Source organism: Nyctereutes procyonoides, unplaced genomic scaffold, assembly GCF_905146905.1.
Source record: "Nyctereutes procyonoides isolate TBG_1078 unplaced genomic scaffold, NYPRO_anot_genome, whole genome shotgun sequence".
NCBI classification, from domain to species: Eukaryota; Metazoa; Chordata; class Mammalia; order Carnivora; family Canidae; genus Nyctereutes; species Nyctereutes procyonoides.
In genome coordinates, this window is record NW_026575120.1 from 38,990,207 (window position 1) to 39,013,395 (window position 23,189).

The following is a 23,189-nucleotide window of genomic DNA, read 5'->3' on the forward strand; positions in this document are numbered from 1 at the left end:
ATTGACTCAAACCAGACGATAAATCTTGCTGAGAGAGCATGTCTTTCTCATAGTAGATACTCAGTAAATATTTTTGAAATTAAGCAATAGCTTCTCACATTTTTTGTGTCATTACTCCTATGTGTATGGCAGTAAGATATAATAATCATATAAAATACATTTCATCTAGCATCTGACTTGCATGATTCTACTCTACTTTCTTCGAATCTCATTGCTATGACTTAATAAGAGCTAAATTGTAGTTTATAATTATTATTAAGTACCTAATTAAAGAAGAAAAATCATCTGAGCTGGGCTAATTGCTACTTAGTATTGCTCCATAGACTCATCCTAAGAAGATCCAAATTCCAAAAAAAAAAAAAAAAAGATCCAACTTCACACCATGTGCAGACATCGTTATCATCTTGGTCAGCTCTCAGTGGGTTCCCTACAGCACCAGGTCAGCCCGCAGTAAGCCACTGTAAATAAGCTAAATGCTCTAAGCATGAAATCACTTATGCCTTCTTTGTGGTAGTGATGACATTATTACTAAGCTTTTTAAATCAGGGTGGAAAATGCTAATGTTTACAAGAGACTTGCCATCCTATCTGTAGACACAGCCCAAATGAAAAGGGTAGGATTTGTTTTTAAAATCTGTCTGCATAGCATAATGAACTTACTCCACATGAAAAAAAAAAAAAAGTGATCCTGAATTCAAATGACCTCTTCTCCCTTTCCTATCCTATAAATAATGTTCGATCCTTTTCCAAAGAGTCGAGCTAATTGTAAACCGTTTCCTATGTAACCCTAACTTTGTTTGAGCTAAGATGTTGCTGAAGTTGAAACACTTGTGTTTAAACAAATAAGATCAGTAATGATCTTCAAGAGGGCCCAATTTTTGTTTGCTTGATTTCCTTCTGAGAACTTGTTGGGAAGAAATAAAATAAACAACAGAGGTGGATACAGGAAAGCAGTAACAGAGGCCCTTTCTGTCTTGGCAAAGTTCAGAGACAAAAACAAGGGTCACATCACCCTCTAGCAAATCTGCTTCACATTCGAGCATCCTTTCCAGCAACCACAGCTATCCCTGGTGGAAGTTGTGCTCAATAAAGTGCAAACGGGTCTACTAAAATGCCAACATTTTCATTTTGTTTTGATGACTTTCTCAGAGGATAACAATGTTCAGCTTAGATGCTTATTTATTTTTTTTTGTAGTGCCCTTTGGGAAAGAACACTTTCTCTTTTAAAAGCCACACGAAGCTTAACTCAAGCACTTTCACTATTCTCTCTCTCATGGAGCTAACAAAAAAGAATAATGTATTACTTAATGAAGCTATTCATTGCTTAATAAAAATAAGAATTAGTGACAATAACTGTTATACTCACATTAACCTTATTTTCACGCTTTAACATAGAAGTTGCTCTGATGTATTGTGTTTCTATCATAATTTGCTTTAAAAAAAGATGAAGCTGGTGGGTAATATAAATCTAATGGTACAAAAAATATCATTGTTATTTTAGAATTTTGATGAAAAACCAGTGATAAGCTCAGCTACCCAAACCTTAAGTTGTAATACTGGTAAATGGCATCTCTGGAAAGTGGAAGAAAACCTTTGACTTGAAATCCACACAGTTGGGGATCCCTGGTGGCTCAGCAGTTTAGCACCTGCTTTCAGCCCGGAGCATGATCTTGGAGTCGGGATGGAGTCCCACATGGGCCTCCCTGCATGGAGCCTGCTTCTCCCTGTGCCTGTGTCTATGTCTCTTTCTCTCTCTGTGTCCCTCATGAATAAATAAATAAATAAGATCTTTATTAAAAAAAAAAAAGAAGGAAATCCACACAGTTGAATCTTATTCCTAGGTTTTCTTTTTTTTTCTTTTTAACAGTTTATTTATTCATGAGAGACACAGAGAGAGAGACAGAGACAGAGACATAGGCAGAGAGAGAAGCAGGCTCCATGCAGGGAACCTGATATGGGACTCGATCCCAGCACTCCAGGATCACGCCCTAGGTCAAAAGCAGATGCTCACTGCTGAGCCACCCAGGCGTCCCTTATTCCCAGGTTTTCAACTTACTACTTGATATTTGCAGGTCTCCTAACTTTGTGAGTCTTGATGCGCTCATGTGTTCCTTTTCAAAATGAAAAGTAGTTCTGGTTAACCAAAGTGGCTAGTTATTTGTGTTATAATGTTCACAACAAATAAAAGGTGAAAAGATCAGTATAATAAACCTCTGGTGCAAGATTTTTATAACAAATCACAAGCATTCCATGTAAGCAGTCCCCAATATCACTTATGAATGTTTCCCTTGGACACAGGTAAATTCACCAAAATTACAAAACCTATTTAGCAAAATCTTATTTCAAAGATTATTCTTCCTTAAAGACAATAGATAACTAAGCATCTAAGCTCTATGAGGTCAGAAATTTGGATGTAGCCATACTATCTAGGACATTGCACAGCACATAGTATTGAATAAATGAATGAAATAATTCACTGAATAATATGCTGTTTTACTATATTCATGGAATGATTTAGTTCATAACTATATTCCTCATGAATGTTCTTCATGAATATATTCATTAAAAGATTAAACCTGTGACCCTTAGCTTTTGATAAATTGAACAATCCTTAAGATACTACTAATATATTCACATTTATTGAATATATTTAACATAAATATATTCATGAATATATGCATAAGAATAATACATTAATAATCATAGAATATATTCAAGAAGACTGTTTCTTAACAATTAATTGGTAAATTGATAAATTTGATGCATTTGGTGAAGTAGTCATTCACCAATTGATTCTCTGGGATGTTATTTCTGAAGAACTGGTTTCTAGTGAATTGACCAAGGGCTCCTTCTCTTGTCTTTGACTTGTGTGATCATTGGCAGCTTGGCTACTGGCCATTGGAGTTCGCCACCCTTTAACACATATGTCTTCCGGTGAAGGAGGGACAGGACCCCTTCTTTCAAAGGGAGAGAAGTTAGAGGCCACAGTCTCCTTTAGAGCTACTTTGAAGTCTACCAAGAGCTACTTAATCAACTAATGCTGGCTTACTTTTCACCTTCTCCCCGAATTCTGTGACTTCTTATTCCTCCTCATTTTTCAAAGACTGTGGCTTTACCTTGGGTGTTTGTGGGTGGGTGTGAATACTTAGTACAATTGTTAAAAACTGAGCTAGATACAAGGGGGGCATTGGCTTTAGCTGTTAATCTTAGAATATATTCTCTAAGGAGAATATGGTGTGTAGACTATATGCTAGGTATCTCTCTCTCTCTCTCTCTCTCTCTCTCGTGTGTATATATACAATACTGATATAATACTAATATAATACTGATATTGTATATTCTACATAAATCAGTTACCAGCCACATGAATGTCCTTTCTCAAGTGATATATGCTTTTTTTTTTTTTAATTTATAACCCTGGCTTCCAAAGTTCTTGACCCATCATGGAGAATCACTCCCATTGCGAGCCATGGTTTCTGATGCAATTATTCTCTCTCTGATATATGAGAGCAGAGAAAAGATTGAGAACTTTCCAACTAAATGAACTATGGTGATAGTGAACTTACAAGATCTGAACATTAGGATATTTGAATTATCTGGTTTAACTTTCTATCTACGAAATACAGGCATGCTGAACTCAAGAAAACTGGGAACAAAAGAAGCCTAAGAGGGAAATTTTAAATAAAGGGAAGTGATACAACTTTGAGAGAAAGCAAAAGAAAAAAAAAATTTATATCAGGGATTTTTTTATTTTGTTTCTGTTTGGTTACTTGGTTTCTTTGGGGGTTTTTGCTCTATGAATTAAAATAGTTTATCATCCCTGTTATCTTTGGGATATGAAAGAGTCATAATTGTAGTTGATAAGTTAATTAAACAAGGGAAAGCCTTTAAGTGTAGAAATGAAATGAGACATAATTTTAAAAGTTTCATTACGTTTTAAAGCTCTTGAAGTATCCTGAAATCCCTCTCGGAATCTGTATGAACTTTTTGTACAGCTTCTCATAGATACCAGTGATATTTTTTCCCTTAAGCACCAAAATTCATGTTAAATTAGTGGCATGGATAGCTATCGGGTTTTTTTCTAAATTACTATTGTTTTCATATTCTATAACTGGGTGCATACTTCACAAGCTTTTGATGGCTTCTCTGCACATCTGTGTAATGACTCTAAAGACAAAAGTGACTTCAGCATTTTAAGATATTTCAGTTAAGTTACACTTATATAGACTCTTTTATCTTTAACTTTTTTTCTGAAATATGCTGAACATATAGGAAATGTACAGATCACTAGTGAACAGCTCAATGTATCTGTTTTGAAAAACTGAATATACTCCTATGTAACCAACTCAGATGAAGACCAACACCCAGACTGCTTCCAAATGTAGTGATTGATTCTCACTAGAGAGTTGTCTGTCTAGCAAACAAAGCTAAGTAATGTTCAATAGATAATTACTAAAAAAGAAAAAAAAATAAATACTTATACCATTGTGCTATAAGAAAATCCATCTATGGATTTCACTAATATTTCCTTTAGCTAAGACATGCCCTGTTAATAAGAAAATGATAAATGCTCATCTATATCATAGAAATTTAGTGCTATAAAGCATGTAATCTACCATAAATTTCCTCAGACCATTCCCTTTGTGAAAGCATGTAATCTACCATAAGTATCCCTTTGTGAGATACCACCGAGTGGTATCTTCCTAATCCAATGTCAGTATTCTAGAGAGTTTCTTGCAATAAGGCATAAATGCCCCTGCTAAAAACCTTACCTCTATATTCAATTTTCCACTTCTTTCTGGGACTCCATTACTTATGTTAACTCACGGAAATGGCAAAGAATTCCCTTTGAGACTTGAACTGGTAAAAGGTTGTAGTTCTTTTTATGGCACTTGCTCTACCTCCCAGGTTGGCCTTCTGTCCATTTACCCCAAGAATCCATGAAGCTACCTGTAGCTCCCACCTTCTATCTGAAGTACAAAATTATTCTAAAGCACAAAAATCAAATGACTGTCTCCCTGTTTTCAGCATGGATTCTTCTCTTTTTATGTCAGCTGAAGTCTCTTTATCCATTTTGGGTATTCTGTGTTTAATGTTTAGAGTCATCCAGCAGAGCAAATAAGTGTATGGACTGAAGTATGTAACTTACTTTTAGAAGTATTTATTTTATTCATGTGCTTTATGTATCATCTGTACAATATTTTTTTTCAAATCGATACATTATCATTGGTTCCTCTACTCCCTATATCCATCTGTCCCTGAATGTGTTTCAGTCTCAGTTTAAGTGTGTCGAGCTGAGAGGAATCTCGTAATCTGCTGGTATGAATCATTCATTTTACTGATAATTTATGGGCCAGAGAGCTAAAGTGATTTGCTCACATAATAATAGTGTTTATGCTATCATGCTATCCAAATTCGAATCAAGCTCTATTTTAGTACATTGCACTGCACTAAGATCTTATGTATCTTGTAGCAAATACCACATATCTGTGCACACATATATACAAATGCTCACACACTGGCATTATGTACATAATACTAGTCCCTGAAAGCATACTAAAAATTAAACCGGTGGCTTTAAAAATCTATGTTGTGATAAAAATATTATTTTTAACATATTAGTTTTAATTTTTAAAACTTTCTGATGCCTATTACATACAGGTTAAAATTCACAAGGAGTGATAAATTGAATACATTCATAACCTAAATATAAATGAAACTTTTAGTTGTATAAATATTATTTTAATGTGCTCACCTGTAGCATTTCCCCACTCCAATTTACCACTAAGAATGAGAAAAATTACCAAAAGGCAGTTGCCACTTGAAAAGGATTGTTGTTGAATTGAAAACTGCAGAAGAGACCAATTCATAAATATCTGGAGACATGCTCTTTGTGGTTCAGTGCTCATTAGTAGTCCAGTTGGAGGAAACACCGTTGAGCTGAAATGCACAGAGGCTGTGTCTTGTGCTAGGAATCATGTGGTAAAACAAGTAGGAGAGAGGTTGGCAGAAAAATAACTCCTTTTAAAGGGTAGGGACTGAATCTTTGCCTATGTCTATGGCCCAAGTACATTACCTAGGTACATTATCTAGTCTTTGAGTGAAGGATGGAAAATTATTCAGTGGCAAGTATAAAAACAGTTAAAGGGGAGTAATGCAGAATTGCTTGACATGAGAAACTATGGTTTTATTATGCATTTTATGATGCAATTTAAAAATAATGATTTATACTCAAATTGTAAAGGATTGTTCCTGAACATAATATTTTAAGATGTCTATTTCATGCCAGGGCTCTGATCATGATTATTCTCTGAACTCAGGAATTTCTGAGCCTCTGTGTAGCCGGATAACCTCTCTAACTTAAAAGTAGTTCTCTCACTGGAGTTATCCAGCGTACACAGATATAAAAAGGCTTTATTTTAGTCAAAGCCACTTAAATTCACCACTCCGTGTGATTATTATAAAGCCAACACATGGGAAAATATTTAGAAGGAAAGAGGGACTTTTGTGAGATTAATATATAGATTTAAAGAAAACCAGTCTTAAATTCTGGCAATGTTAATTTTAAGCTTTAATTGTTTTATTATCGAAATTTAGGAGAAAAATGAGAAAATGGCTTCAGAGATTACCCTAAGCTAAATTGCCATTATTATCTTCACTCATGGGCTCCTGTTATTCTTTCTCTCAGATTATATATATATATATATATATATATATATTATTTTTTTTGCATGACTTCTGTAATGCTGGTGTGATAGAATAGAAAAACAGTCATTAACCAACAGCAACATGTAGTGATATTTTCTCCTTAATATGTGCAAGGACAGGAACTGTATGCCTTTGGGACATGGAAGAGATGAGACACTCTGCAATCATTGTTGATACCTCTCCAGCAGGGCTGTGCCATCCTGGAAGATGGGCATCAGCAGACTTCCATTAGGCTACGAAAACCAGAGAATGCCTGTACTTGGGATTACCTCTTGCTTAAAGACCCCATCTGGGTACCTGCATCATCCACATTCTGCCTACTTGTTTCTTATTTATTTATTTATTTTCCCTGTGCCATGTAACTCTAGGTTGTAAAATACAGGGAAAGTTTCATAGAAATTATAAAAACATATGTAAAGATATTTAAATGTCATTGGGTGGCACACTAAGGCAAACTTCTTGAGGCTGGGAATCGTATTTATTCTTTTATCAAGTACAGTGTCTCCGATAGGGATGCCCTCAGAAAAAGAGGAATCGATTTGAATGTCCTTGCCATTTGGACAGTGTCAATCTCCTATAAACAAGGATGGGTTTTGTGCCTTTAGAGAAAATTTTTAGGGCATTACAGTTTATCTGAGACATATGTGGAACAAAGATAAAGGACTAAATACAACTTAGCCAATTTAGATTTAAGAAATAAATTGTAATAATAATAATGAGAATAACTCATTTTCCCCATATGGTGTAGGGATCGCTTCTCAACCACAACTTCCTACTTAAGACAAATACAAAACAGTGACTATGAAAAATAATGATGAATATTTAAGTTTAAAACCAATTAACTGGTGTATTTATTTTTTTTAAAAAAATAAGGAGCTGAAAATATAACCAATAAGCCATTAAATGGAAAAACTGGAATGTAAGAAAAGTAATGAATCTGAAAAGCATAAATGAATTGATAGTATTTTCATTGCCCAATAAAGTCAGTGATGCAATTGAGAGATGATGGGTTATATAAATCAGTTTCTTAACCCGAGAGAGGAGCTAAACCCCTGAAATTATAAACAAATTTGGATATATGAATAAGGATCTTTCTTCGGACAGGATTCCTAACATTCCTCTGTGTTCTCTCTAGGTAGACTTATCTAGTCTCACAACTTATGCTTATGACATCAAGTTTCTATGTCCAGATCTTACTTCCCCTTGAGCTCCAGACACAGATATGCGAGTACTTGCCTGATATCTCTTCTAACATGTCTAATGGTTGTACCCTACATTGCCTCACCTCCTCAGAATCCTATATTTAAATAACATTCATTTCCACTCAAATGCTTCCGTCACAAATCATTTTTCTCAATCTTTTGATAACCAATTAATGAGTAAGGCCTGTCAATGGTATATCCAGAATGTATGACAAATATGACCACTTTTCTCCAGCGCTAACCTCTACCCATGTCTCCATCATCTCTTGTCCTAACCACCCTAAGAGCTTTCTAGTAGGTCTCCCTACTTTCACTCTTACCTACCCTAAACCACTTACCTTACAGTAGCTAGAATATATCCTTAAGATGGAAACAAGCATCATGACACTTTCCACAGAAGACAGAGCAAAGGTTTTCTATCACACTAAATATTTTCAATGGCCTAATTACAGCTTGCAAGGCCCTTACTTACCATACGTCTACCTATTTGTTCTCATTTCCTCAATCCTGCCCTCTTAATCTCCGTGCGCTAACCACTGTGGTCATCTTAGTGTTTGGTACTCTTTTTTTTTTTTTTAATTTTTATTTATTTATTTATTTATTTATTTTAGTGTCTGGTACTCTAAGGCACCAAGCATGCTTTCCTTCTGGGCTTTTGCATGACATCACCACGTGACTGTCCTCTCGTCCTTCACATTGCAGCTTTACCGTCCCCTCTTTAGAGGGTTCTCTCCTTGTCACACAGCCTTATCAAGTCCCACAATTCTCTCCATCGTGACATCTGTTTTATTTCTGTTACCGCATTTATCATACCTGAAATTGTGCTATTACCCTGTTAGTTATTGCCTATGCTCTGTCTCTGCTCACAAGAATGTAAGCTCCATGAGGGCAGAACCTTGTCTGTCTTCTTCACTGTTATATCCTGGTGCCTAAAACAATGCTAGTCGTGTGACAGGAGAACAGTAAATTAGTGAAAGAATGAACATGACTTTTCAGAGTGGAACTCTAGGAGAGCTTAAGCTGGTGGGGGTAAATCTCCATCTCCTTAAATCCTGAAAAGTTAAGCTGAGAAGACAGGATTGCCAAATCTCCCTCATCAAGGGAAATCAGAGAATTGAGATGATGATTGTCGCTCCTTGTCCCTTTTATATTTTTCACCATTCTTAACTATAGCATCAGAATAATCTACATGGTTTGCAGTTTTGTATGGTAAAAGCTAGAATAAAGTACACCAGATATTAAGGTGATGTCTCTTGGTGATACAAGTCTTTTTTTTTTTTCTTTCCCCCCAGTATACTTTTTTGGGTTTCTGTGTTTTCTTAAATACCTTGTTTTAAAGATGAAAAACATTTATAAAAACCCTTTATTTATGACTCAAAACTCATGTAAGATGCCACTCCTCGATGATGTCTTTAGCTATCCTATGCAGTTACACATAAACCCCACAAAATATGATATATGCCTTTCTTAAAACCCCGGAAGTGCTTTTTCTTTATGCATACATGTGTTTGTCTTTGTACATGTATACCACAAATAATAATGATAAAAGCTGCTTCTAGATGTTTGTAGTATCAGGTGGCTCACACCACACTATAGCTCATGAATTATTGATAACCACTCTCTGACATAGTACTACATCTTCCCCTAAAAGTGAGGAAACCAAGTTGCAGAGAGGCTTAGTAATTGCCTCAGAATAAAATAGCTAGATTTTTCTACAGCAGGGACCACTTCTGACTGACTTACCTCTGTATCTTCAATGCTAACATGATGCCTGGGAAATCGTAGGTGCTGTATTTATTTATAGATGAATTGAAGAGTTAGTTGGCATTTGAATTCATGTGTGAGTGACACCTAGACTCTTAACGTGCAATACCACACTGTATCTTTGGTCTTATCTCTATGTGTACATTAATCCAAAATCTTATTAATTGAAACCCTCTTTAAAATTAGTAATAAGTCCAGTGCAATTTGTATTACATTTTATATTCAAGGCAGGATTAAATACTGGAATGAATGAATGAATGAATGAATGAATCTTTCAGAATTAGTACACAAACTAGGGTCTTGGACTGGGAAGTTTTTTTTAAGAAATCAATGTTTTATTTTTTTCTTAAATATTTTATATATTCATTCATGAGAGACACACACACAGAGAGAGGCCGATACAGAGGCAGAGGGAGAAGCAGGCTCCATGCAGGGAGCCCGATATGGGACTCGATCCCAGGACCCTGGGATCACACCCTGGGCCAAAGGCAAATGCTCAACCACTGAGCCACCCAGGCGTCCCAGTTTTTTTGAAGTTGAATATCTACATAACCATATTCCCACTAAAGTTACTTTCTTTGGAAGATTATCACAAGTGAAAAATGACCCTAGAGTAATCATAAAGCTTTGAATAAGAGATTTTGAAGTACAATAATGTTTGTCTTTTGGCTGGGAATCAGTAATGGTCAAGACAAATATTAGAGGATTTTATATGAAAATAGAGTCCTAGGGTAGTTACTTAATTTTTTTTAATATCCTAAAATATTGGCCTCTAAAAGCTTAACATAGCAAGTAATATGGAGCCTAATTGGGTTTTATTTGTTTAATAGCAAATGGCATATTACACATTGAGTTTCTCATTTTTTGATAATGCAGAAAACAAAGCAAAAAAAGGGCCTAGAATAAAATTCAGTTGAATTTAAAAATGAGTATCACTGTTACTTCAATTCTTTTTAAAAATGTTTTTAATATTTTTAAGTTAAAATTACAGACAATCGTTTTGTATTACTTATGATAGTTATGTTATCTGTAGTCATTTCAAACACTGAATTAGTGAATAATGAAATATTGCCCCTACAAGAAATAGGAGGTTAGGTTCCCACAAGCCTCTGGTCACAATATTTTTATCAACTGACCAGTACGGAACCTTGCTTTTTGTGTGTTTCCGTTTCAAGTTCTCTTGTTTAATACATATAATTGATTTATTAATATTGAACTCACAGCCCACAGCATTATAACCTGTACCTGAGAGCAGCTTATCTAACATACATCCTTTTTCTTTGTAAGACACATCACAACTTTCCTACAGTTAGGAATACTACACAGCACTTAGGCACTACATTCAGGGATCTTTTCATTTTTATTGATTGTTTGGTGTGTGTGTGTGTACAATATAATGATTCAACAGTTCTGTACATTACTCAGTGCTCATCATAGTACGTGTACTCTTTAATCCTAATCATGTATTTTACCATCGGGACCACCTTAAATAGCAAGCAAGATCAGTAAAAACCACAAAAATGGGAGAAACATGGTATTTAGTACGCGGTGGAAAGAATGCTTGGTAAGAGGTTGAGAATGGAACCAAAGAGGCAGTGTGCTGCCTTTTTTGACATCAGCTGGAAACTTGGTGCCACGTGGCTCAAATTTTCACCCAATCACTCAAGTCTGCGAAAGACCATGAGAGTACTGAGTTGGGGTTACAGGTAAATATTAGCAAGGAGGTCAACTCACACATCCTGACTCTACAAATGAGGATCAGCTGCATGTGAAATGCAGTTCTTAAATGTACAATTCAGTGGATTCTGATAAGTGTATGGACTTACACACCCAGCCTGCAGTTGAGATATAGGATATGATCACCTCAGAGAGTCTCCTGCCACTCCCTGTGCATTTCCACCTGTGCCTCTCTCTCCTGATTTCTATCATCGTAGGTTAGTTTTGCAGTTCAGGATTTTCCTATGTAAGGATTCATCCAGTGTTCTTTTTTTTTTTATTTTTTTTCATCCAGTGTTATTTTTCATGTCTACATTCTTCCAGACACAAAATGTTGTTTGCACCAGTAGTTCATACTTTTTTATTACAAAACCACATTTCCTTGTATGACTATACACTGTGTGGATAGACAATTATTTTCAGTTTAGGCCTATAATAAATAAAGCTGCCAAAAACATCCCTGTGCAAATATTTTTGTGACATATATTTTGATTAGGGGGAGTAAATATTTAGGAGGGGAATTGTTGGGTGATAGGATTAACACATGTTTAATTTTATTAAATATAAAACAAAACAAAACATAACTGAGCTGGCAAATAATTTTTCAAAGTGGTTGTATAATTTTACATTCTCGTGGGAAGTGTATGAGTTCAGATTGATCCTGATCATGGCTAGTTCTTTGAGGTTCCTCCCCTGAAGTGGGTGGAAAATTGTGTATCATTATGGTTTTAATTTCCCTCATGACTCGCAACAGTAATAAAAAATGTCATCCAGTATGCCTTAGTCTACGTGTTTATCTATCTTAAAGATTCCATTTAAGTGTCTCTTTCAAGACGAAGACATGTTTTTTATACGTATATTTTTATTGGAGTTCGATTTGCCAACACACAGTATAACACCCAGTGCTCATCCTGTCAGGTGCCCACCTCAGTGCCCATCACCCAGTCACCCCAAACCCCTTGCCCACCTCCCCTTCCACCACCCCTTGTTCATTTCCCAGAGTTAGGAGTCTCTCATGTTCTATCACCCCCTCTAATATTTCCCACTCATTTTCTCTCCTTTCTCCTTTAATCCCTTTCACTATTATTTATATTCCCCAAATGAATGGGACCCTATAATGTTTGTCCTTCTCCGATTGACTTACTTCACTCAGCATCATACCCTCTAGTTCCATCCACATTGAAGCAAATGGTGGGTATTTGTCATTTCTAATGGCTGAGGAATATTCCATTGTATACAGAGACCACAGCTTCTTTATCCATCATCTTTCGATGGACACCGAGGCTCCTTCCACAGTGTGGCTACTGTGGACATGGCTGCTGTAAACATTGGGGTGCAGGTGTCCCGGCATTTCCCTGCATCTGTATCTTTGAGGTAAATCCCCAGCAGTGCAATTGCTGGGTCCTAGGGTAGTTCTATTTTTAACTCTTTGAGGAACCTCCACACAGTTTTCCAGAGTGGCTGCACCAGTTCATGTTCCCACTAACAGTGCAAGAGGGTTCCCCTTTCTACACATCCTCTCCAACATTTGTGGTTTCCTGCCTTGTTAATGTTCCCCATTCTCACTGGTGTGAGGTGGGATCTCATGGTGGTTTTGATCTGTATTTCCCTGATGGCCAGTAATGCGGAGCATTGTCTGATGTGCTTGTTGGCCACATCTATGTCTTCCTCTGTGAGATTTCTGTTCATCCAAGACATGGTTTTAAAGCGACTTTTTGTCTGTACCTGTAGAGGAAAGCATTTGGCAGTCTCTTTAGCTTCCAGAAATAAAAGAGTTTGCTGCCTGCCCAAGCACCTTATAACCTGTTCTGTCTGACCACAGTGATCATATTTATTCTGTGGTTTGGATGGACACATAAAGGTGAGCAAGATTAAATGGGATCAAGTTCCTTATGATATGGAATTTATAAATAACATAAGAAACTGCATGGCATATTTATAAGGGATATATTTTTCCCTTTTTATTACATAAATGGATAATTGATAACTTATGAAATCTGTCAGTAGCACATCAGAACACTGTAACTGCCTAAATATGGATTCGTGTCCTCAGAAATTTTTCTCTCTGGATTGAATATTGAGCAAGACTTGAAATTTCAGTCATTGTAATTTTATTTGAAACATTTTCAAACAGATGTTGCATCTTGGTTTGTTACTCTATTTTAAATACTTTCTTTTTTTCAATATTCATTAAACTAGTCTCTTCTTCTTGTCTCTAATAAGAGAAACATCTGTTTCTTCTTGTTCTATCTGTGAAACCTCCTCAAGAGCCTTACTTTAAAAAATAATACCATTAGAAAGACAGCCTAGATAGAATATGCTTCATTAACATTTTACATTTGCATACAAAACAAGTTTTTCTAGCAATTATAAGTTAGAGAAATGTAAGCGAAAATATTATAAAGCAATTTAGTTATCTTATGAAAAAAATTAAGACCAGAAGCTGGAACATGGTTTCAAAGATGTTGATTTTAGGTTAAAAACTCTTTGTAAAACTGTGTTTCCTTTTAGAACATACTGTTGAAAAGTTTTGATTGTTATGAATTAATAATTAGAGGTATCCATTATAAAGTAATATCAAATAGCCATTAAGTGTAAAACTACATCAAACTGGTTTATTTTTACAACACAGATACTTTGAAAAATATGTACTCTGGTTTATATCACTCTTCTAAAAATTAGTCACCCATGGGAAGTCTTTGCTTGGAATTATATTTAATTTCTGGAAATACTTCACGGACATTCAGCGAACCATTATCTATTTTTTTTTCAGAACCATATCTATTGAATAATCTAGTTAAAACACAATTTGAAGAGGGTAAAGCAGACCTGTAACTATCACATAATAAGACTGATTCATTATATAGCTCAAAGTTAGCTTAAATTAGCTTAAAAATTGTTGCCTCTGATATTAATAAAAGACGCAATCAGCTATCCTGCCAAATCCTCCAATTCCTCACTGCTGACATTGAATGATTGGATTTACATGGGGGAGGAGGAGATTTGTTCTTAAAGAAAACCAATTTTAATCATTTTATAATAGTTAATGCTTACAGAAGTTAGCAACAAGCTAAGTTGCTATTCAGAGAGTGGGGCTCCCTGACTGTTTAAGGAACAGGAGCTACTTACTGAGTGCTGACTATGTGTCAAGTGCTTCTCTAAATAATCACGTATGTACACATAATCCTCACAACAGCCCCATGAGGTAGATACTTTTATTAGTCCTATTTAATAGGCAAGAGAACTGAGACAGGCTGAATTGCTGAAGGTCTGGCAATTAGGGGAGCAGAAATGAGGTTTGTATCCAGATGGTCTGACTTCTGAATCCCTGCTCTGTCCATTATGCTGTCTGCCCCTCTGCAGGTGAGTCTGTAAGTCAGACACTCTGGGCTCTAAATCCTTTCCCTTATAGAGCATGGTCCCTGTGTGCCTGAGCAGAATATGACCCCACATAGAGGGAAGTCACCCATTTTTTCAACAAGAACATTAAGAATACCTTTTAACTAACGTGAATGTAAAAACTTTTAGTTCTCTAAGTGAATATATGTACAATATTTACATAATTATGGTGTGTTTTTAAACTCACGTACATAAATAATTTAGGAAGTTTATTCTCCACTCTTACTTTCTGGAAATAATTTGTTTTAATCTCTTCACCTGCTGCTTTAACATCAATTCTTTGTCATAACCTTGTGAGTCACCTAGCACATTTTTTTCAGGACAAATCATCATCACCTCTAAGTAATTTGTACACAGGAATTTTTTTTCACCTCTAATGTTGTCACTGGACATATTTTTCTAAGCTTCACGTGTCCATTAGCATAATGCTAGGATACACTTTTTTTCAGTTGTCTTCTATGTGTTTATTTATGATTTCCACATTAAGACTTATTTTATTGCCATGTTCTTTAGAGGGCTTACTTACAACTACACCAATATTTGTAATTGTAACTCCCCCCAAAATAATAAACTTAACTCTTAGCTTCTTTCTCTATAAAATGAGACTATTTAAAACCTTAAAAAAATTTATTTGACATGATACGAATATAAATATCCTGCTCCCTGGGTGCCAGGCACTGCTTTAATGCTATAGAAATAGTAAATAATCTACTCCTCAAAACACATCTGTGAGGGGGAGAGTGTTGTTTTCATTCCAGAGAAGAGAAGCCTGAGGCATGGAGTGGTTAGTAATGTGCCCAGGTTGGCCAGGGGCAGAGCAAACGCAGGCAGCCTGGCTCCTGAACCAGTCCTCCTCATCCTCGTGTTGTTTTCCATCCTGCTGTCTTGCTGCTCACTGTTGGGAAGGGTCAGCGCAGCAACATATACAGTGTGCACGCACAGTGCCACACACACACGTGACGAGCTCAGAAAGGGCCAGCCATAGGAGGCGTGGGCATCTTTTCTCAGTATCAGTAATTAGCATCCTTCTTTTTTGGTCTGACCCCAAGCCACTGTGCAGCCACTAGGACCCCCTGCTTCCAGGAGTCTGGCTCCCCATTGAGTCTGTTTCCTGGGATATCCAGTGGCTCTCCAAGAGCTAGTGGAGGAGTCCCATGTCTCCAACAACAAATGAAAAGTGCTGCTTTCATCTTGTTTGCTAATGTGTTCTTTGTTATGTATGACTCATACACTCCTTTCTTTTTTCTTAAGACTTTATCCATTTATTTGAGAGACAGCAAGCAAAAATTATGATTTTATCCATTTATCCTGGGATCATGACCTGAGCCAAGAGAGACGCTCAACCGACCGAGTCACCTAGGCACCTGTGACTCACAAATTTCTAATAAAACTTGAGATGATGATACATTTTTTTTTCTGAATAAATGTATTGGTATATATTGCAAGTACCCATCTTATCGCAATGGCCTCATCAACTGTGGTATTCTGAGCGAATTTCAAATATTGAACTCCATAAACTCTTAACTTAATAAATGTTCAATTTCATATGATTTAAAATTTGGTAAAATTGTTAGTTTCTAAAAAACGCCTTCAAACAGTATTCCTTATGGCTTTTATGAAGCAAAAGTAATTCTGTACTGTACCCTCTAAGGTCCAGGAAATTGCAAAGGCAAAAAAAAAAAAAAAATTGGAGCAAGTTTGCAGGAGAGGTCACATAAAATTAAAAAAAAAAAAAACACAAAAACTATTCCTTGTGTAAAAAAAAAAATGAATACGGAGTTTCATAAAGTATGGAGATGATTTAGATAAATACTCATGGGCTTATTCTTATGTGCCTTAAAGAAAATGCTAGATCCCAATTTACATAACTTGCGTGTAAAATTTTTATTTTAATTATAATTGTAAGGGAAAACCATCGATGTAAGAAAATACTGAAAGACATGTGGCATGTAGGAGATTACACAACCACATCTGATGGTGCAAATGCTAAAAGTTAGCAAATGAAACTGGATGGTGTGTCAGTTATTTACCTTATTTACCATCCTAAAGCTACATGAGAACAAGGACATCCCAGAAATTGAGCTGTGTTCAGATGCTGTGGCAAAGGAAGTGTGTGTGTGTGTGTGTGTGTGTGTGTGTGTGTGTGTGTGCAGGTGTGCATGCCCTGGTATGCGAGCACTGTGATCACGGATGCACAGAGATTATATAACATGTTTTGTTGTTGTCTGTTTTGTTTTTGATTCTTTTTTTGTAATAACCGAGTCTCTGCAACCAGATCCATATACGTTTCAATTCTTAGTTCTGCCATTTATTGGCTATGGGGTGTTTGAACATTATTTGATTTAGTTCTCTCACATATTTATTTGAGACAATAATTTCTAAAACATTTGGTGTGAATTATGAATGAATCACATGCAAGGTCTTCGCAGAGTGAATAGCATATCGAGCTTAGAACACTGTATCTTTTTTTGTATATTTTTTATTGGAGTTTGATTTGCCAACATATAGTATTAACACCCAGTGCTCATCCCATCCAGTGGGATCCCATCCCCCTCAGTGCCCGTCACTGTATCTTTAAATACATCTATACACAGAGCTAATGCCATTAGATTCTGCTCTAGAAAAAAGACTTTAGGCTATTATTTTTTTATAATGTGTGGCTGAAAAAGATTTTTAAAAAGCAGCGTGTTTTCTTTTGAGCAAACGGATCATTCATTCCTCATGGAAGAACTGAACTTCTTTGTATCTGAGAGCCTATTCCTGTCATAGATGGCTAAAGCATACCTCTTGAAAATTAAAAGTACAAAACAATATTTAGGATTAAAATAAGTAGAAATCACAGTTTAAGCTCAGATGCGGCAGTAGTTGCTATCAACAAGCCTGCTTTTATCTGAGTCTTAATTTCTCTAGTAATTAAGATTCTTGAAAAAAAAAATTTTTATTTTTACCTGATTGGAATAGAAGGCCTTTTTGTTCTAAATGATTAAGCTGATGATGTCCATTTATAAATTAATTGTCTGATGAAGAAATGTTCACAGGAAGTTTTAGAAAGACATTCTGGTCTACTGTTTAGAACAAAAAAATCTGTCAGCTGATGGTATTTTATACGTGACCTTTTCTGGATGTGTGATTATTTAGAATTAAATTTTGAGATTGGACATTTGTAACATTGATGTCCTCGGGATCCATGCCCCAAAATTGCATTTCAAAGCAGGGTTCATCACATTATAAAGGCAAAAGCCAAAACCACGCCCTTCTATAGTTAATCAACACTAAAACTAGTTTTGTAGTCTCCCAAAAAATGTTATGGTGAAGATATGGTCTTCTGTGCAACTGTTCTGTGAGAGAACCCTGATGTAACCTGCTGGAGGAGGAAATATTTCAGTAAACACTACTGACTTGTCTGACAGCTAACTTATTTTAATTTTAGAATGAGACTTCACGTACTAATTTCATAGCACAAAATTATGCATAGATCTTAAACATTTCGTTACTTGGAGGTTATTCAGTATTAATTACTTCAGTAAAGGGATTTTCTATTTACCTCCATTGAAATAAAATAGGCTGAATATATATTTCTAAATTAAAATTTGAAAATCCTAAAAAAAAAAAAATACCTGCGGTGCAGTTATTTGTAATGATACTTACCAGTAAAACACCAGTAAATACTACCTGTATGTGACCATCTTATAAGTTCCAACAGGCTTTAATATTTTTCATTAAAATAGTATTTCTGTTTAATAGCGCAAGCCAACCAGCAGTTCACGCTTTTTCTGCGAAGGACCACACAGTAAATCGTTCAGGCTTTGTAAATGGCAACAAGTCTCTATAGCAACCACTTGACTCTGTCTTTGTAGAGCAGGACAATATATAAACAAATAAGCGTGGCTGTCTTCCAATAAAACTTTATGTGGGAACTAAAATTTCAATGCTTATATAATTTTCACATGCACTTTATTATTCTGCTTATGTATTTTTAACTATTTAAAGATGTGATTTTTAGCTCTCAGGCCATACAAAAAAGGGGGCAGCAGGTCAGATTTGACTTATAAACTCATTTGAAGACCTCTAATCAGAGGTTTGGAGCTGTCATCTATGCTTCATTGACTTGCTCTTATTTTATTTTTAGGTTTTTGTTTTGTTTAGTTTTTTGTTTATTTGTTTATTTGTTTTGTTTTGTTTTTGTTTTTTGCTAGGGTCCCCTTTCGTTTGTGAATCTGAAGTTTATCTTCAAGTAACTTCTTTCTGTGGATTCTAAATTATTCTATCTGGAATAGAACAAAATATCTTCCCTTTTCCATAGCATAGGCCTTTACAAGTTCAAAGAAAGCCACACTTACTCTCAAGACTTTCTCTCTCTGTGTTAGTATTTCCTCAACTCTTTCCAGATGTTTATGTTCAATGGCTGATCTCCTTTGTTTGCTCCTTATTTTTCTAATTATTCTTTGCAAAGTGAGCTCAAACTGAACAAATATTTTTTTAAGTTATTGTCCATCCAGTGGAGAGTTTAAAAGAATCCTTGTTTCCATAGATCTTTGTACTAAGCAACAGTGAAATGTAGTTGTTAGGAGTGGAAGCTGTCGATTTTAGCTTTGTTGGTTTATTTCTTTAAATATAACTGAATTCATTATAAAGATGCCTTATTTATCAATGATCAGATAACCCTGGTATTATTTCCTATGCTTACAAGTGGTTAATTAGCATGTATTTTTTAGTGCTTACTTTCTACAAACTGGATATACTTGCCAGGCATGGTTATTGAGAGGAAATAATAGTACAAAAAATGTTCTTAAAAGCAGAGACATTAGAGAAAAGTCATAAATCCATTTTCCCATCAGAAAGTGGCTTTTAGTAAACCAATCATAGAATAAGTAATTAAATTAAAATAGTTTACCATCACCTTCCAAACAGCTTTATTCACTCCATTCATTTTCCCAGGTACGCCAAAGGCACATTAATGATTATTTCCCTACTTTATTGGGTTCTGCCATGCCTTATCTGTCCAATGGAGGATAGAACCACTTATCATATTAAAGAAACATGATATTAATTGCAAGTAGCACTGAATTTTTCTAGATGAAAACAGACTAATTTTTACCATTAAATTTCTGACCTTTTTGGCATTGAAAATTGTTTTAAACTATACCATCTTTAGAAAATAAATTGACTTTTTTACTTAACAGGTTCTGGGCTGAACGATGGACAGTGGCATGAGGTTCGTTTCCTAGCTAAGGAAAATTTTGCCGTTCTCACCATTGATGGAGATGAGGCTTCAGCAGTTCGAACTAATAGTCCTCTTCAAGTTAAAACTGGCGAGAAGTACTTTTTTGGAGGTAAGACTGCCATTTTTTTATTGGTTAACTAGTGCATTGTTAGAAATGGAGTTTCAGTGAAGTTTGATTATGAAGTATTTATATTTGATTCAGTAGACTCAGCAGATCTCAGAAAAAAAGCCAAACTCTTATTCCACGAGTTAAAAAGAGTGGCAAATTTATGCTTCTTCATGTTAAAGGTACTTGCATCATGTCACCATATTCTTCTAGTTTAATTCAAATATTCAAAGTATAAAGTATGAGATTCTGAATGTATTCATTCTCATAATACTATCCTCAAGAGTCAGGTCCTTGGGTCACCTACTGCTGTGTAATTAATTACTCTAAACCTTAGTGGTTTAAAACAGCAAAAGTTAAAAAAAATAAATAAAAATAAATAAAACAGCAAAAGTTGCCTCACAGTTATTCTAGTCCTGATTTTTTTTTTTAAATAGGCTCCCCACCCAATATGGAGCTTGAACTCATGACCCCAAGAGTCCCATGCTTCATCATCTGAGCCAGCCAGGCTCCTCTGTGTCACAGTTATTCTAGGTCATGGATTCAGGAAGAATTTAGGTTGCTGATTCCGATTTGTGGTCCCTCATGAGGTTTTTCTACCCACGCACTGACTGTGCATTATCTGCAGCCTTGCCTGGGCTAGAGAGTCAGTTTCCAAGAAGGTGTGCCACTAGGTTGACAGCTGGTACTGGTTGTTGTCCGGGGCGCCCTGGTTCTCCTCCAAGTGGCTCTGATTTTCCAGGCCTGTCTTCTTCAAGCTCCCTCTCTCATAGGTGATGTGTCTGAGAGAGGAGATCAGGGGAGAGAAGTAGAGAGGAGAGGAAAACCAGTAAATGAGAGAGAAAGCTTCCTAGATGGAAGCCAGGGTTGTTTTATAATCTAGTCTTGGACGTGACATCCCATCACTTCAGTTATACACAGTTTGGTAGAAGTGAGTCAGTAAATCCAGACCACACTTAGAGGAAAGAGATTACATGAAGAGACATGCACTGAGAAGATCTTTGAGGCTGCCTACCACGGATCGCCTTACAGGAAAGCCAGCTTATTACACATCTCTTGGTTCTTAAGTCATGAAAAAATTATTGAAAAGAAGGTTCTCTTAAAACAATAATTCTACTATATGTAAAAAAGTGTTGTAGCATGGACTTGGGCATATTTTTTTAGTTCAAAAAGTATATACTGCCAGAATTTTTTATCATTAATGAAACATGAGGACATGTTTTTATTAAAGTGGTAGGTAAAAATAAATAAATAAATAAATAAATAAATAAATAAATAAATAAATGAATAAATAAATATAAAACAAAGTGGTAGGTATGTTGTTTAAATCAATATATATCTTTCACTAGATTATTGACTTCCTCACCCTAAATCATGCAGCAGAAGATTTAAAAAAATATATTGCGTTCTTAGAAAAGGCTCTGTTAAACTTTCAAAAAACATGTGTGTACATATATCTGCTTCTGAAAATCTATTTATTAATATTCACATTTATTTCACTGTCTGTATATCACTATGTTTATATATATTTCTAATTAGTAGAATAAGCCTATTTGAGAATAGTCACCTTGTAGATCTTGTTCCCTGCTATATCCTCCAAGGTCTTAGAAAAATTCCTGGACTATAGATGACCAATATATATGAATGAATTAGTAAATTTAGAAAAACAAGCAAGGCAAGCATTTTACTCCCAGTTGTTTGGAAGAAGAAATAGAAGCCCACAGAGCTTTATTGACTTGCCACTGAGTTTGTAGCCAACACCTGAACTCAAGACCTCTGACTCTTGTACCAGGGTCTTTCTCACTATGCATCAAGATATAATGAGTGACAACTCAGAGGCAAAAGACCTGACCTAGACCTCTCTGTCTTGAATCTTACACTGTGTCCATTGCAAGTTAAAAAACTACACATTTTTTGCAAGCCTCTTGTTAAATATTTGATGATTGGTTGAAAGTCAGACAAGGTGTCTTATGAGTGAATGAACTGGGGCTTATGGGTGTGAGAAAACGTAACCTAGCAGCCCAACTGGTTTTCCTGCAAAAGCATATTTAATATGATGGGATTTTGGCCAATAGTTTTCATTGCTGCCATAGAAAATGGATCACAGTAGTCAGTTGGAAAGCTATTGATAATCCCTACCCATGCAAATGGCAGTGGAATATCTTTGGTCATGGATGAGCATGCTGAATGCCTAAGGCAAGTTTTTGATCTCTCTCCATCTAGATGGGTAGCCTCATCGCTATAACCAACAAATAAGGCACAGAGTTAATGGCATATGAGGGCTTCATAGTGTGCTACTTACTATTGCTTTACAGATTTTTGGTTTTAAACAAGGTGGTTAGGAGCATATTTTCTCCCTTTTGGGTCTTTGGTCTGCCATTGGGAGATGCTGTCAGCAGATGATAACGATACTTCTCTGGTTATATCTTCATCAGCTGAATCCATGGAATATATGAGAATCACCAGGGGGACTTGTTACATTTCAGAATTCTCAGCCCCCACTCCTGGAACTCAATGTAGAATGCTGGGAAAATAAAGAATCCCAAGTTTCAAGTTATTCTGGCACAAATGATCTGAGGAACAGAATTATAGATCAACCTTAGCCAATTTGCATGCACATCTTTCAGATTCTCCTGAAAGACCGTGTCAGTCACCAAAAAGTAAGATAAGTGAGAATTAGCTACCGCCGTGTAGCTTAGCCACCATGGAGCAGTAAAAAGAAACCACAGGCCAAGGTCTGGTGCACATACAGACGTTGATTAAATGAACATTTTTATTAGCGAGCTGGCACAATGCAGTTAATACAAATTCTTCTGTAAGCTCATTGAAGTCCTAGCTCTCTGACTTGCTATACTTTGAATAAAATGTTCTCTTTGGGCAGCTTTCACAGGATTTTAGAAGCAGGATTCAGCTATCCTCAGCCAGTGCCAAACAACAGAAAGTCTCCTAAGCTGATGACTGGCACACGATCACTAAGTGATCCAGATTCCAGAACTATGTCCAAGGCTTCAGGTCACCAGCTTCACTTGTCTTATCCTGTCTGCACACAGGCTGTGGGTATCTCTAAAAGG

General features: G+C 35.9%; 1 protein-coding gene across 1 annotated transcript in view; it reads left to right on the forward strand.

Annotated features, from left to right (window-relative positions):
* The window catches only part of CNTNAP2 (contactin associated protein 2), a 1,382,004-nt gene that overhangs the window by 447,049 nt on the left and 911,766 nt on the right, over positions 1–23,189 (forward strand). The window contains exon 9 of the mRNA XM_055334793.1: positions 19,972–20,121. Within this exon, the coding sequence (XP_055190768.1) occupies positions 19,972–20,121 (150 nt within the window). The remainder of the gene's footprint in view (positions 1–19,971; positions 20,122–23,189) is intronic.